Source organism: Sorex araneus, chromosome 1 (genome assembly GCF_027595985.1).
Source record: "Sorex araneus isolate mSorAra2 chromosome 1, mSorAra2.pri, whole genome shotgun sequence".
Classification (NCBI taxonomy): Eukaryota; Metazoa; Chordata; class Mammalia; order Eulipotyphla; family Soricidae; genus Sorex; species Sorex araneus.
The window spans coordinates 250,309,796-250,327,095 of NC_073302.1; the positions used below are offsets into that span (position 1 = coordinate 250,309,796).

General features: G+C 42.0%; 1 protein-coding gene across 1 annotated transcript in view; it reads left to right on the forward strand.

Moving 5' to 3' along the window:
* The first annotated feature begins 693 nt into the window (after positions 1 to 693).
* MTRF1 (mitochondrial translation release factor 1) overlaps positions 694 to 17,300 on the forward strand; it is a 33,294-nt gene continuing 16,687 nt past the window's right edge. Inside the window, exons 1-6 of the mRNA XM_004604597.2 lie at positions 694 to 758; positions 3,376 to 3,792; positions 5,883 to 5,974; positions 8,829 to 8,910; positions 9,567 to 9,674; positions 12,299 to 12,471. Coding sequence (XP_004604654.2) covers positions 3,384 to 3,792; positions 5,883 to 5,974; positions 8,829 to 8,910; positions 9,567 to 9,674; positions 12,299 to 12,471 — 864 coding nt within the window. The 5' untranslated portion in view covers positions 694 to 758; positions 3,376 to 3,383. The remainder of the gene's footprint in view (positions 759 to 3,375; positions 3,793 to 5,882; positions 5,975 to 8,828; positions 8,911 to 9,566; positions 9,675 to 12,298; positions 12,472 to 17,300) is intronic.

Consider the following 17,300-nt stretch of genomic DNA (forward strand, 5'->3'; position numbering starts at 1 on the left):
TGGAAATAGAAAGTAGTTATTGCCAAGGAATTGTTAATTCCTTCGATTATTGGCACCATAACAGCGGAGTAACGTCACCTTGTGAGGGAAGTAAAGTCAGTGGAAACCTCTAGGAGTGGTTCCTTTCCTATACTAGGAAACAACATTTTACATTTCTTTGATCTTTTGTGTATACTTTGGAGGGACTGGGCTGCCCCAAGGGAGAAGGGCAGGGGGCACAGCCTGGGTCTCCCTGGCAGTGCTGCTTCACTGATCATGTTGTACCAGGGACTCAACTCCGGGTCTCGCGCTTCACTGCATCTCCCCAAACTCAAATTTGTAATTGTTTTATTAACCAAAGTAGTCACTTTTTCCCCCCTTGAGTTTGCCTGTAACTCAAATAGACAACCAAAGTTAGACCTCTGGTATCCCCGTGGAGGGGAGGGAGGAGGCGAAGACCCTAGCCTGGGAAACACGGGATCTACGGAGCGTGTGACCCCAACCCACCCGCCAATCTGCAACCGACACGGGGGAGGGTAAGGACCCGCTTGTCCTGGAAGTTTTATCACTTTCCTTTGCCCCCGTCTTTTCTCCGTCTTTTCCCAGCTTGCCATTTCCCCCTGGTGCTTCTTTCCGGGAGTTGGGCTGGACGCGCGCGGAGGCGGATCCCGGAGCTCGTGACCCCGGAAACGGCGACCCGGAAGTGGAAGGGACCCAGCGTCCACGGCGCCGCGAGGTGGCGGCTTCCGGCAACCCCGAGCTCAGTTAGGAAAGCTTAGGTACTGACAATTCTTTCTTTTCTTCTTCTTAAAAATACATATATATAATATTTTAAATATATTTTAAAATATATGTATTTTTTCTTTCCCCGGCCCTTCCCTTCCGTGTTGCTTTCCCACGGGGTTCCACCGTGCATGCACCGGGGTCACACGGTGTGGGCTTCAGCGTGTCCCGGGTCACCCTCTGACACTGCCTCTTGCTCGCTCATTGATCCAAGATAAGAGTCCTGGTGGCAGCCTGATCCTTTGCTTTTAAAGCTAATAAAATAAGTCTGTCTATTCTGAGGATGGACATTATTACATATATTTACCATCAGCAGCCTCTTTGTTATTTTCTCATTTGGCTTCCTTCATCTACATCAAGATCCCCTTGAAACAATCAAAGGGCAAATTTATTTCCTCCCTGTTTTCCCTATGTCCCTCCAGGTATAGATTCGAGTCTATTAAAATAGATCTTCTGTTTTGGAAAAAAAAAAAAAAAAGAGTCCTGGTGGCTGATGGAGACTGTGCTCGGGTGCAGATGATCCCAGAGAGTAAAACATTTTCTTCCCGTCGTTAACACCGTGGTTTGTCCCCTTTCGAGTGGCTCTTTCCACTGTTGCCCGTGGAGGGAAATTTTAGCTAGAAGCGTTCTAACAACCCAAGTTATCTGCTCGCTAGTCTTTCATCCTCAGTGTTTGGAATGGACAAACTGAAAAGAAGCTGAAATTTCTGCTGGGGGACTTGCAACCTTTGTGATTACTGGACACTGATGAATTTTGCACAGACTTTTTCCTTTCCAAGTGTGCTTCAACATGTTGAAATAAATTCATTACTAAGACCCTGCAGATTTTAATATTTTAGAGACCGTTGTGAAAAAATTATCTCCTAGAAGATGATGTAGACTTAAAATGGTCAGAGGAATTGATGTAGTCGTGCACTGGGCACAGTAGAAACAGAAAAATAAACGTCGATTTTGATCAATTTTTACTTATTTCCACTTTGGATTTCATAATTTTTAGGGGTGAAGTGCTTTACTCTGAGCACTTATTTGTCTTGCTTTCATACTCAATAAAACTATTGTTTGTATACCTTTGTTAGCTCTTGACTATCTGTTAGAGGGGAGAACATATAATTACTGTACACAGACATGTCACCTAACTTGTCTTTCTAAGTTATTCCCACCTACCCAAAGAAAAGTAATATAAGTAATATGTGCTTTAATCTGTAGGAACTTGGAAAACTTGAAAAGGTACTAGTATAGAAAACAAGCAAAAGGTATCCATAATCACAGGGATTTAACTAATATTTTGGTATATTTCATTTTTAGTGGTTTTTTTTTTTAATCTGTATAGGAGCTAGGGAAAGTCTTTACCAACCAGCTTTTTGTCTTTTTTTTTTTTAATTTAGATTTCCTTTACAATCTCAGTTAAAAGGGAAGCAGCTTTGAAGAATGAATGCAGAATTGAGAGTGAAGCACTGAGTTCTGGACAGGCAGTCTGTAGTTTGGGTCTGTCGGCTCCACTTTTCTCCAGTTAAGAAAAGTAATCATGATTATGTTAGGGGAATATCTTGATCTTTAAAAGTAATCAGACATGGATATAATTAATTTTTCCCTCAAACTTTAGGAATATACAAATATTCGTTTTGTTTTTTGGCTTTTTGGGTCATACCTGGCAACGTGCAGAGGTTACTCCTGGCTTTGCACTCAGGAATTACTCCTGGCGGTGCTCAGGGAACCATATGGGATGCTGGGAATCGAGCCCAGGTTGTCCACATGCAAGGCAAATGCCCTACCTGCTGTGCTATGGCTCCAGCCCCTATACAAATATTTGAACCACTTGAAGTTTATACAATTATTTCAGACCTCAAGTGCTTGCTCACACACTTAAAACTGTTTCTGGATACTTTCTAGGAAATACATGACAACTTATTTCCTTGATATATTAGTTGTTCTACTCATTCACCTTAATTAATTGTATGTTAAGTGACTAGAAATAGTGCTGGCTTCATTAGTTTAATATGCTATACTTAGAAATTTGAAGAATTATTTTTGTTTTTGTGAGCTGTGCAATTTCAGCACTGTGTGCTTTTGTTTTCTGTGGGCCTGTGGTGCTCAGGGCTTACTCCTAGCTCTGAGCTCAGATATCACTCTTAGAAGGGGTTCTGGGTTCTGTAAGACATCAAACCCTGGTCAGCTGCATGCAAGGCAAGTGCCTTACTTGCTTACCATCTCTTCATTCTTTTTTTTTTGGCTTTTTGGGTCACATCTGGCAATGCACAGGGGTTGCTCCTGGCTCATGCACTCAGAAATTAACTCCTGGCAGTGCTCAGGGGACCATACGAGATGCTGGGAACTGAATCGGGGTTGGTCGTGTGCAAGGCAAATGCCCTACCTGCTGTGCTATGACTCCAGCCCTCCATCTCTTCATTCTTGGAGTACTGTTTGTAGCAGTTTGAGAAAGTAAAATGAGTATGATATTTTAAGCTCCTTCCAGCTCTATTATATATGTAGAGTTGATTTTAAATATTTTTATTATATTTCAGATGATGCAATGAGTCATCACTTATTCCTTTGACTCCTTCCAGATCTATTACATATGTGGAGTTGATTTTTGATACTTTTATTATATTTCAGATGCTGCAATGAGTCGTCACTTACATGTTTGGCTTTTCAGACACCTGTGTCTTAATCATCACCACCAGTGCCACATCCACTTCTATTCTCAACTTCAAGAGATACATCGTGATACGAGATTGTGGATTTCTAGACAAAACCAGAATCACCTTCTCCGTCATCTGTTAAATAAGAATTGGTCCAAGAGATATTGTCATTCCAGGATGCCTTGGAAGCATAAAGCACTGCAAAAGTATTTGGAGGATGTGAATAAGGAGTTCCAGACACTAGATCAGAGTTTGCAGCACATACCTGTAAATGAAGGCAAGCGAAGGGCCTTGAGTCAACGGCATTCTGAGTTGGCACCCCTTGCAGCCATTTACCAAGAAATTCAGGAGGCTGAGCAAGCAATTGAAGAATTAGATTCAATGTGTACAAGTAGGTAAAATATATATTTGTGTATAAATTTAGGATTGATTTTTCCAAACGCCTTATTGAATAATGACATTATTTAATCTGTGGGTCAGAAATATCAGAAAATTTTTCTAATTTAGAATATAAAAATTTTTTAATCTTGGGTTGGAGAGATAGTACAGAGGTTGAAGTACTTGCCTTGCATGTGGATGACCTTTGTTTGATCCCTGGCATCACTTGTTCCTGAGCACTGCCAGGAGGGACCCTTAAGCACTAAGTTGGGAGAATCCCATGAGTACTGTTGGGTATGGCCCCAAAAACCCAAAGCTCCCACACCCAATTTTTTTGTAATCTCATTTGTTGAACTCTTTATTAAAGGCCAACAGGGACTGGAGCAGCCGAATAGTGGGTAGGGCATCTAATCACTGACATTTCATATGTCTCCCAAGCACCACTATGAGTAATTATTTATACATTTGGTAGGGAATACACCTGTTAATACTGGGGGGATCCACTGATGCCAGGGATTGAGCTTGAGTCTCCTACATATAACTCATGTGCTCCAACTCTTTTCAGTTATCTCCCTGACCCAAACCTCAATAAAATGGGGCCATACTCAGTTGTGTACAGGAACTACTCCTGGTACTGTTTTTTAAAGTTGTTCCTAGTGGTGCTTAAAGGACCTATGGTGTTGGAGATCAAACCTGGGCTTCCCACATGCAGAGCATGAATTCCAGTCCTTGACTCCCAGCCCCCACCCACCCACTTTTTTGTGTGGTACCAGAAATTAAACCCAGATCCCATGCATGAAAAGCATGCTTGTTAAAAGTGAGCTATATCCTGACACCCCCCTACCGGTTACTTTTAAACCTTATCTGATTGATCATGGGCTTAGATAATTATTTACAGTCACATCATTAGCTATAGTCAGGCTTATTTTTACACTTTGGGATTCACTCACTGAGCACAGAGCCAGGAGTAAACCCTGAGCACCACTGAGTATGGCCCAAAAACAAAATTGGGCATAGGGGAAGAGAGTAAAGGAGTTAAGGGCCTTACCTTGCATCCCACTGACCCCCATTTGAATCCTCAGACCACATACTGTCCTTGAGTACTGCCAGGGGTCAGTCCTTCCTAAGCACCGGCCAGAACTATCCCTGAGTACCTCTGGATGGGTCTCAGGGAACAACAGGAGGCCTGCTTTCAGTCCATGCCACCGCATGGTCCCCCCTGCATTGCTGGGTATGACCCCCAAATTAAAGCAAACCCAAAATAACCGTGAGAATAAAATATGTTTTGATTTCTGGGGCATATTCAATTCTGTGCTGAGGGGGACAGGGTGGCTACTGGAAGTGCTCAAGAGACTCTGAGAGTCTGGGGACTAAACCCAGCCTCCCACATGCAAAGCCTGCACTCAGCCCATTGAGCTAACCCTCTAGTCCAACATACAGTCTTGCTGTACAAAATTACTGTACCTTCACCCCAGCCAAAGTGCTTAGGACCCCGTCCCACCATCACTAACTCCTACATTACCCCTACGACTGCCCCTTCTACCCCCACTGCTTACAATCTCAGTTCTGCTATCAGAGGCCTTGGGTTTGTCCTTATTTGATATTGTCTATTGCCTTGTCTTGTTTATATCCTACTGATGAATAAGACCATCTGGTATTTGTCCTTGTGACTTCATTTACATGATATTCTCTAATCACATCTAACTTGCAGAAACTGCAAGATTTCATCTTTTTTTTACTCATGCTGCTTTTTGTTGTAACATTCTTTTAGCAAATCCTTATTAATGGGCATTCTCTATTCTGACTGTTCTTTTATATAATACTTTGCCTTCAACACTGAAATGAAACTTGGTGGGCAGAGATTGGGTAGCTGCTTTAGGGGTTCTCTGTATTTTAGGGTTTCTCTGTTTCTCTGTGTTTTTCTGTATTGACTGGACCCAGGGCCATAGCATCCTGGGTGGAGTGCAGAGCATGCAGAAGGCCTGTGTTCAATCCCTGCCACCAAATGGTCCCCGCTGCACTGCTGGGTATGGTCCCCTAATTAAAACAAACAAAACTTTTACTGGTATTCTGTTTACCACTATTTCTGTTGCTGGTTTATAGGTCTAAATAAACAAGATGAAAAACAGTTAAAAGATCTTGCATTGGAAGAAAAGCAAACCATGGCTCAGAAAATCAACATACTGTACAATGAGGTATTTTTTTTCTGTTGGGAGTGGGTGAGTGGATGGTTGGGCCACCTTTGGTAGTTCTCAAGGCTTACTCTGAGCTTGGTGCTCAGAAGTCACTTCTGGTGATGCAGGGAATTGAACAGGGTCTGCTGCATGTAAGGCAAGCACCTTAACCGCTATCTCTCTGACCCCACAGTGGGGTATATTGTAAGAGATAATTAATCTCAGCTGATTAACATAAAGGAATAATATTTTTTGTTTGCTTGGGGGGGCCATCTCTGGCCATGCTCAAGGCTTACTTCTGACTCTGTGCTGAGGGGTCTGACTCTGTGCTGAGGGGTCACCCCTGCCAGGGTTCAAGGAACCATACAGGGTGCTGGGAATCGAGCCGGTTCTGCTGAGTGCAAGGCAAGTGCCTTACTACTCACTGTACTATTTTTCTGTTTCCAGGAATACTGTTCTTGCTACCTTGTGCTTTTGTGCTTAAAGCATTTATTTATTTGGTCTTTGAGCCACACCTGACAGTGCTCAGAGGTGGTGGTTAGGGAACCATATGCAGTATTGAGCTCTAATTGGAGTCAGCTATGTGCAAGCCTCACCTCTTTTCTCTCTCTCTCTCCTGCCCATCTCTCTCTCTTCCTTCCTTCCTTCCTTGTTTTTTTTTTTTCTCAATTTTATTAAAAGACATTGAGAGTCAAAGCTCAAACATGAAAGCTTTGTAACTGTATCTCACGGTGAATCAATAAAAAGGGGGAAAATAAAAATAAAAAATAAATTTAAAAAGAAGACACTCAGAGATAATGTAGAGGGAAAGAAAGAGAAAGTGATAATGTATCCAAAAGGAGAACATGGGCTTCTCCAGTGTGGAAAAAGTGTCATCTACTTATGTGACAAATCTGTGTTTACTGCTGTAATTTTTGACAAAATGAAATTGAAGAGACTGTAATATCATAACGGAAATCCTCAAAAAACAATATTATGGGGCCAGAACGATAGTACAGTGGGTAAGGTGGCTGATTTTGCACAAGGCTGGCCTGGGTTCTATCTCTGGTACTTCATATGGTCCCTGGAGCACTGCCAGGAATGATTCCTGAGTGCAGAGCCAGGAATAAACTGTACCTGGTATGGCCCCTAAAACCAGAAGGAAAAAAAAGAATGAAAAAGAATGAAGCAGTATTCTGTGTCAGGGATATTCTGCATGCAGTGGGTATGGCACTTGCCTTTGCATGAAGCCAGACCAGGTTTAATTCCCTGCCCACATATGGACCCATGTATACTGCCAGGAACGATCCCTGAGCACAGGACCATGTGTAAGCCCTGTGCAATCACTGATTATGCCCCTCAAAAAGAGGAAAAAAAGCAATATTCCAAAGTAAAATCTGTCTTAGTTTCTTAGGCTCTTAGAAAATACATGCTGGTAGACATGTAATGCCCCATGGAGAAGAGTCGAGCGGAGGGGTTTATGATTGTTATTAATGCAGTATGACTAAAAGTTTGCATTCTTAGTAGAATGAAATGAACTAAAGGATATAGAGAGAGTTGGCTAATACAAGTATTTATTTTATAGCTTGAATGACTTGTCTAAAAGAAAGTGGAAAACACCATCTTACACAGCAAGGTACCCTGTCTTCCTCTCTCAGATTTGCCATCCTCTTTCTAGAGTCTTCCCCTCTGGGAACCTAGCACTGGGTTTGTGAGGGGTCGAAGAAAATAGAGATGGTGATTATTTTTGTCATAATTTAACCTGGTAATTAAAGGTAAAAGATGTCTGACTTTTCATCTGATCTCGTCCACAGACTATCATTATTAGCAGAGATGGACCTTTTAAAAATTTGATAGTATAAAGGGTTATAGCACATAGGTACTTTAAGTTTGATTTTTTTCTGAGGAAAGTTGGTTACTTTTTTAATTAGCAAGATTACCCCTTCTCCACCCCTTTATTCCTTGTCACAGCTCCGAAACAATTGGAGGCTTGTCTTGGAACCCTAAACATGGTCTAAATAGGGTCAGTCTGTTGAGAAGCAGGGCACAGCCTTGTGTCTGCTCTCATTTATGACAGCAGAGAACATGCAATCATAGGTTAAAAGTTCTTGTTTCCTCCAAACTTTCAAAGTTTTATTTCATTTATGAGCTGAAAGAAGCTACTGTTCAAAACTAATAAGAGGCAAAAATCTGAAGAAAATGAAGTGGTACACTTGAGACTTTGATCTAAACGTCTGCATTTTCAAAAATTAAGATAATGTGATAACATTGTAGAGAAAGTCCTGACAAGTCACTTCATTGTTAACGTGAATTGAATACTTGCTTCAGATCTAATTAAATTGACTTCTGACTGCATTTTAGGACTCAACCTCATTAGCTTACTATATGATTTTGTTAATTACTGGCTTTTTAATGTTTGTTTTTTTCCCTCTAATCTAAGTTTAAGTAATAAGAGAATACAATGTCAACCTCAGCTAACAAAAACATCAACACAGAATGTTAAATTGCAGCAAAGCTTAGTAAACCCTCAAACAAGGACTTAACTTCTCTATGGTGAGAAACAACAACTCTCACAAATTTTCTTCTACAGAAATATTTTTAATCATTTTGTTATCCATTTAAGGGTAATAAACAATATAGCATAAATTATTGTCAGCCTGCTACAGGGGCAGGCTTGATGGGTGGTTGGGAAAATGAAGACAATGGTAGAAGAAAAGGCTATCGTGGTGGTGGGATTGGTGTTGGAATATGGAATGCCTATGACAGTCATCATTGACAACTTTGTAAAGCACGGCATTTAAATAAAGTGTGTGGAGGGAGTAAATAAATGAAATTTAAAACATAGTGGAATACAATGGAAAACATATACACTAAGGCTGATTTTCTTCTTGCACAGCTTTTCCAGAGTCTACTGCCAAAAGAGAAGTGTGACGAAAATGGTGTTATCTTAGAGGTGACATCTGGAAGAACTACTGGCGGTCAGTAAAATAATTTTATTATAAATAACCTTTAAAAAGACTTACATTGTATCTTGGTTTGGCCATCACTATTGTTAAAGGTCTGTTAAGTATATTTCACTGTCACTATCATCCTGTTGCTCATCGATTTGTTCGAGTGGGCACCAGTAACGTCTCTCATTGTGAGACTTATTGTTACTGTTTTTGGCATATCCAATATGCCACAGGCAGCTTGCCAGGCTCTGCCGTGCGGGCGCGATACTCTCAGTAGCTTGCCAGGCTCTCCAAGAGGGGTGGAGGAATCAAACACGGGTCGGCTGTATGAAAGGCGAACGCCCAACCACTGTGCTATTGCTCCAGCCCAAGTATATTTCAATATACTTAATTCAAAGTAATTTTAATTAATTTATTTTTGACTTTTTGGTAACTCTTGGTGGTGCTCAGGGGTCACTCCTGGCCCCACACTCAGGAATCACTCCTGTCAGTGCTTGAGGGACCATATGGGATGCCAAGGATCAAACCCAGATTGGCCATGTGCAAGGCAAATCCACTGTATTATCGCTCAGGCTCCGAGTATGTTTCACTTTAGAAGCAGCTATTCCTCATTTCTTAGTGGGCCTGTATCCAAGGATAACTTTCTTAGAAATTTGTGCTGACTGAGTATTTTGTGTCTTTAGGAGATATCTGTCAACAGTTTACCCGGGAAATATTTGACATGTACCAGAATTATGCAAATTATAAACACTGGCAATTTGAACTTCTGAATTATACCCCAGCTGACTACGGTAGGTGTTATTTGAAGACTTTTATAGATGGTGCTGAAAATTGTTTTACTGCTAATCTTCCCTAGAGCCCTGTTGTCCCATTGCCCCCACTTCTCGCCCCTTTTTTATTAGTGTTGCAATGTCTGGGAGGTGGCACCTTTCTGCAGAGTTGGTGCTTACACACCTGGAAGTGTTGCTCACTAGGAACTGCACACTTGAGTTGGTGCCAGGGATCGCACCTGGCAACCACGGCAGCAGCCCTCTCTGGACCTGGACCCCTGTGGGAACTTGCAGGTCTCTCAGGGCTTCACCCACTGTGGGGTGTCTTCCTACTCCCACAGTATCCCCATCATGAGCGCCTTGAAGCCAGCCACACTCCCACTCGGCATTAAACACTGTTCTACAAACTTTTGTTTCATTTTGTTTTGGGAAGCCACATGCAGTTGTGCACAAGGGCTATTCCCAGCTCGGTGCTCACAAGTGACCTCCTGGCTATGCTTGAGGACCATGTGTGGTGCTGGGGATTTGGAGCAGGACAGCAACGACCACAGTGCATGGAAGGCTCGTGCCTTACTTCCTGTCTCTCTGGCCCCACGATTTTTTTTTTATTTCCTTGCAGCACCAAGTATTGAAGGGCCTGAAAGGGGCCCAACCTCTACAGTGAACCATAGTCCTAGTTCTTCACTTTTTTTTTTTTTTTTTTGGCATTTTGGGTCAACCCCGGCAATGCACAGGGGTTACTCCTGGCTCTGCACTCAGGAATTACTCCTGGCAGTGCTCAGGGGACCGTATGGGATGCTGGGAATCGAACCCGGGTCGGTCGCATGCAAGGTAAACGCCCTACCCGCTGTGCTATTGCTCCAGCCCCTCTTCACATTTTTTTATGAAGGTCAGAGATCAGGGAGCAGCTTTCCTGTGACATTCTGGTTCAGGTTTTCTTCCATGGTTGTAATCAGGCTGTTGACTGGGCAGGAGTCAATTCAGTACTTGTCTGGGACTGAAGGGCCTGCTTCAGAGTTTACGTGGCTGTCAGCTGACCTCAGTTTCTCACCAAATGAGCCTCTCTGTAAGGCTTCTTATAGGTTGACAGCCCTTCTCACCCAGAGTGGGTAATGCGAGAGCAGCCGTGGCTCTTCATGACCTGATCTCAGAAGTTGCTTGTGACATCTGCCATCTGCCATAGAGCGTCCAGGCCCAGGAGGGGACTCTATGGGCTAGAAACCAGAGACAGGGGTCACGGGAATACTCTCTGAGGCTGCCTGTCACAAATACTAACATCTGTATTTCAAAAACTTCAGACTTAGAAAAAATGTCTTGAAGCTACATATTTATTATTTACTTATTTTTATGTTGCCAGGGATCAAACTCAGGATCTCACACATGCAAGGCAAGTGGCTTGTGTACCTGTGAGCTCCACTCCCTTCCCAAAGTCACATATTTAAAGAGCACTTATGAAGAAAATAGCGAACCTATGACAACCCTATGACATTCTCATTAAATTTAGGGGAAGAGGACACATGTGATGGTGTTTGTGGGTTCTGCGCTTGGGGCCCACGCTCTGTGGTGCTGTGGTTCACAGGGTCCAAGGATCAAACCTAGCACTCCTGCATGCAACGTCTGTGCACAGCCCATTGAGCTATCTCCCCAGCCCTGGTCTTGTTTGTTTGGGGGCCATACCTGTCTATACTCAGGGGTTACTTCTGGCTCTGCCCTTAGGGATCACTCGGGTCAGCTGCATGGAAGGTAAATGCCTTAACCCCTGTATTATCTCTTGGACCAATAAAGACGATTGTTTATGTTTTTTTTTAATTTTGGGAACCATGATTTATAATTATAAACCATGCTTTATAATACTGTTAATGATGGGGTTTCATGCATAACACATTCCTGCACCACACCCTCCAGCAAAGTGTCTACCTCCTTCCACCACTGTCCCAGTGGCCCCCCATCCTATTCCTCCCTTCCCCTCCACTATGGCAAGCTTATGCTAAAGATAAGTTCTCATTTTCTTTTGCCTTTGGGCATTTGTTATACTCTTAGTTTTTTGGTTTTGTTTTTTTTTTAATTCCACTTATGAGACAGATTATTCTATTTCTCCCTTTCTTTCTGATTAACTTCATTCAACATGATACTCACCATATTCATCATCATAGTAAATTGCATGATTTCATGTTTTCTTAAAGCCAAATAGTTTTTTATTGTATATATGTACTATAGTTTCTTTATCCAGTAATCTGTTCTTGGACATTTGGTTTGTTTCCAGATTTTTACTATTGTGAAAAGTGCTGCAATGAACATAGGAGTGCAAATGTCTTTTCTGAATAGAGTTTTGGGGCCCTTAGGATAGATACCAAGAAATGGAATTGCTGAGTCATTGGAAGTTTGATTTCTAATTTTTTGAGATGTGTCCACATTGTCTTCCAAAAAGGACGGGACTAGTTGATATTTCCAACAACAACAATAGAAAGCTATTCCATTCTCCAGAGATAATCATAGATAACTTGATATGCTGCCATTTATATAAAATGAATTTTCTTACCTATTTCATCTCAAGTTCTGTATTTACATTCAAGCCTTAGGGTGTATAATATCCTGGTCTCTTTCAGAGTAGAATTCATTAATACTTGTGGATTTTTTTCCTATAGGTGGGCTGCATCATGCAGCTGCCAGAATTTCAGGTGACAATGTCTATAAGCATTTGAAGTATGAAGGTGGGATCCACCGAGTTCAGCGAATCCCAGAGGTGGGCCTGTCGTCCAGGATGCAGCGCATTCACACGGGAACAATGTCAGTTATTGTCCTTCCTCAGCCAGAAGAGGTAACCACTCTGGGGGACACTGACAACCTACCCCACATCAGTGGGTACTGTGCCGAGAAATTTTAGCTTCAGAGAAAAGCTTTGGCTTTCAGGGTTGCACGCGGAAATTTGTACTCTCTTTTGGGGATTCCTTAAATGTTCCCCAGATAAAACTGCCCCTCTTGTCTCTGACTGAGATGTTTTGCTTTATGATTAGAAGTCACCTCTTTTTAAAAAAATAGAATGCATCACGCTTGTTCTATTTAAATATTTTAATTTTTTCTTTTGTTTTAGTGCCAGAGATTATGCATGCAAGGCATGTGCATAAGACTTGCAGAGTTCTGAGCCACTGATGTGACTTTATTTTTTATTGGGACCCCTGCAATGAAGCTTGGGTCTGGCAGTGCAAAGTCAGGGGCCACAGGACAATATTGGGCTCCACCCCGGTGGTACTTGGGTAGAAAGCTTCTTATTTAGTTGTTTCCTCATCAAGAATCCCCAGACACTAGACCTGTCAGGATTATCTGGGTTCATGAAATGGCATCTGGATTTAAACTCATAGTCTTACACTTCTCAAGAAAGCCAATGAACCATCCTTGGGGGCCCTCAAAGCTCTCTCTATTTTTTGGGGGGGGGTGAGGAGAGGTTGTTTGGGCCACACCCAGCTGTCTTTAGGGCTTACTTCTGGCTCCGTGCTCAGGTATCATTCCTGGCAGAACTAAGGATTCTCTATGTAGTGCCAGGGATCAAACTGATGAGGTACATGCAAGATAAACTTTACCTGCTATACTATCTTTGCAACCTGAGAATTCTTTTTTTTTCCCAAAATTCTATGTTTTACTGTATAGTTATACAGTATACTTGAAGCTTTTTTAAAAAAATATATAATTTTTAATGTAATTTTTAATTTAAAGAACCGTGATTTATAAAGTTATTGATAGTTGAGTTTTAGGCATGTAGTATTTCACTACCAATCCCACCATCAATCAGTGTCAACCTCCTCCACCAGTGTTCCCATACTCCATCCTCACCCACCATCACCATCACCTTGACAGGACATTACAAAGTTCAGTGATTGCAGCTTAGAGCTCAGGTTTTTAGAGTTGTTAGATCTGTGCTTTGCGTATATAGCTAGACTACTCTCCCACATTACCTGAAAATTCTTTTTTTTTTTTTTTTGCTTTTTTTTTGTGGGGGTCACACCTGGTGATGCACAGGGGTTACTCCTGGCTCTGCACTCAGGAATTACTCCTGGCGGTGCTCAGGGGACCATATGGGATGCTGGGAGTCGAACCTGGGTCGGCCGAGTGCAAGGCAAACACCCTACCCGCTGTACTAGCGCTCCAACCCCCCTGAGAATTCTTTAATTGAATCACTGTGAGATACAGATACAAAGCTTTCATGATTGAGTTTCAGTCATACAAATATCAAACACCCATCCCTCCACCAATGTACATTTTCCACAACTGATATCCCCAGTATCCCTCCCACCACCCCCACCACCCCTACCCCTGCCTCTCTGGTAGGCACCTTCTTTCTTATTCTGTCTCTACTTATGGGGACCATGATTTGCAGTGAAGATACTGAGAGGCCATCCTGTTTGGTCCTTTGTCTATTTTCAGCACACATCTCCCATCCCGAGTGATCCCTCCAACCATCCCTGACTTAGTGGTCCCTTCTCCATCCCAACAGCCTTCTCCCCCAGCTCATGAGGCAAGCTTCCAAACTGTGGAGCCATCCTCCTGGCCCTTGTCTCTATTGTCCTCAGGTGTAAGTCTGAGAATTGTTTTTATTCCACACCTCCAACACCTGTTGTTACTGCTGCTTATATTGTGAACCATTTTCATGTGTGAAATGGCATCTCATTGTATTTTTAATTTTCATTTGGCTAGTAATCAATGATGATAAGCATTTTATCATATGTCTATCAGCTGTCTGTGTGTCTTCCCTTGGAAATGTCTATAAAATATTATGCCAGTTTTTCCTTTTGTTTAATTATCTGCTTTCTGTATATACCTTTGGTATTAATATTGACCTCTTAGCAAGGTGTATAGAAATCATCTGTTCTGCTGTCTTTGTCTTTCTTTTTTATAAATATTTTCTTTTACTATACTGGGGCGCCAAAAAACTAAAAACAGCTTTCAAATTTATGTAATCCCAATTGATTATCTTTTTTTTAATTTCTCATGCCCATGGGATCAAGTCCTCTAGAATGTCTTGGAATGATTCACCTCATTATCCTTCGTGTATTTTAATGTTTTGGTTCTTTCCTCTAGGCCTTTAATAATTTTGAGTTTACATTTGTGTTTGGGGTTAGAGTTTAATTCAGCCTCCTTCTTCTGCATTGCTTTCTTCCAGCACCATCCAATGGAAGAGACCAGCTGGCTGGATGGCAGTGTTCGGGAGCATACCTAGTGCTAGAGGTTGATCCCAGATCCCTTTGTAAGCAGGCCTGTGTTCCAGCCCTCTGAATTATCTCCTTGGACTCCTTTCCCCCAAAATACTATTATTTATTGATTTTTATGCCAGGAATCTGTCATGTTTCACACATCACAGTGATTTCTGTGAGTCTAGAGCAAATTCCTGGTTATTTTGTTCTTTTTTTTTTTTTTTTTTTGCTTTTTGGTCACACCCAGCAATGCTCAGGGGTCATTCCTGGCCTCCCGTCGGCCATGTGCAAGGCAAATGCCCTACTTGCTGTGTTATCACTCCAGCCCCTTTGTTCTATTTTTTAAAAAAAATATTTTAAATGCCATTTATTTTAGCATTTGTATCCAAAATAAAACTTAAGAGATTTCCTAGCCCCCAAGTAGCCCAGAGCCATGAAGATCACATCCCTTTGATAAATCTTGAGCTCTTTGGAGAAGGAAAATTGAGATACCACATAGAAACAGAAACCCAGAGAAGAGTGGATCCTTAAAAAAAAAAAAAAAAAAAAAAGGAGATGGTACAGAAAAATCCATGAGATTATGAAGAGATATAAACAGTGCAAGGCTTTCCTTTGATAGTGTCCAGATTAGTTTTTATGTATGCAGAACTCCAGAAAACCCATTTGGAAGAACTGTAGAAAAGTTCCTTCCCAAAGACATCTGGGACTTGCTCTTCAAGCCTGTGTTCTCTCTCGAACACATCTATTGCTTGTTTGATTCTGTTTATTTTCCCATTTCTATTCCGGAGAAGGCTTAAACGCAGACTTTTCTTTTTCTCTCCCCTCATTTCATTCTAAATCAGTTTTAATAATCACTGTATCACTGTCATCCCGTTGTTCATTGATTTACTCGAGCAGGTGCCAGTAACGTCTCCATTCGTCCCAACCCTGAGATTTTAGCAGCCTCTCCTTACTTGTCTTTCCCAGCGATTGGGGGTTCTTTGAGGGTCAGGGGAATGAGACTGTTATTGTTACTGTTTTTGGCACATCGATTACACCACGGGGAGATTGCCAGGCTCTGCCGTGTGAGCGGGAGACTTTCGGTAGGTTGCTGGACTCTCTGAGAGGCATATATATATATATATTTCCCTCTGTGATCTTATAGAAAATTGGTAGGGAGTGTCTTGTGACCGCGTGGTCCAGAAATATGTTCATTCATATGTGAGACTTGGCCTGAATGCGTGGAAAGTGATCTGGAGCGTGGCGGCAGTTGGGTAGTAGAGGTCGGCTGCCAGGGTTGGGTCCCTTGGGGTGGGGAGGGCTCTCACCCGTCCCCCTCTGTGGCACCCCGAGTGGAAACAGCCTCAGGTGCAGAGTCCGATGGCATGGTTATGGTTTTAATAGTAATAATAATAAAGTCTTTCTTCACCATTTCACCTTCTACTGAAATTCTTTTCAGTGAGGGAAGTGATGGACCCGTAGCACATGTGCAGAGGTTAGGACTGACCTGATCTAGGCCAGGCATTTCTTTGAGTGCTGGTGGCTGAGATGGATCGAGTGGAAAGATGGAAGTACTCTTTCCTCGAGTCTTCCTCCTGTTTTCACCACTTTATGGAGCCACTGGCAAATGTACTACACCAAAATCTCTACTAAAAGTGTCATCCTATATCTCTTTTATTTCCCAGTTTATCTAGGCCTCTCTTGTCCTGCTATGGTAATCTTTAATTGGCCCAGGAGTTAATGGATACTATAACCATTAGTTGGTCCAGGAGTTAATGGATACGATATTTTTTTTCTAAACACTTGACTTATGCTCAGGACTTACTAAGTTATGCATCTTGCAAAATATATTTCATAGTATCTTCATCTCACAAAGCTACATTGGATACAACCTGCAAAAATATGTTTATATGTGCATGTATATATAAGTGCTTATATATACATAAAGTTTATCCTCATCATTCCCTGATTTTGTACCTGCAAATTTACCCACTTTCTAAGACTTATTTGTTTTCCCAAATTAGTTACTGCAGTACTTTCAGTCATTTGCATACATGTACAGAGCAACAAAGATTGCAAGTAACTTTTAATGTACCTGTTCCGGTTGAGGCTGAATAAGGTAACACTCTACTTTTTTGTTTAAGTTCTCCCTTAGAGGTGACTTCAGGGTGAAGATGGGAGTTGAAGCTCTAACACTAGGATCAGGTGAATAGGGTTTGAATTCTAGGTAGAGCACCTGTTAGTAAAAAGTCTTCATTTGATAGATCTTTTTGTTCTTATTGTTTTTAGGCCACACCAGGAAGTGCTCAGGGCATACTCCTGGCTTTGCACTCAGGAATTACTCCTGGTGGTGCTGGGGGACCATCTGGGATGCCAGGAATTGAGACTGGGGCAGCCACCTGCAAGGCAGATGCCGTATACCCGCTGTACTATCACTCTGGCCCCTCACTTAATATTTGTGAACCTCATTTTATCTTTCATA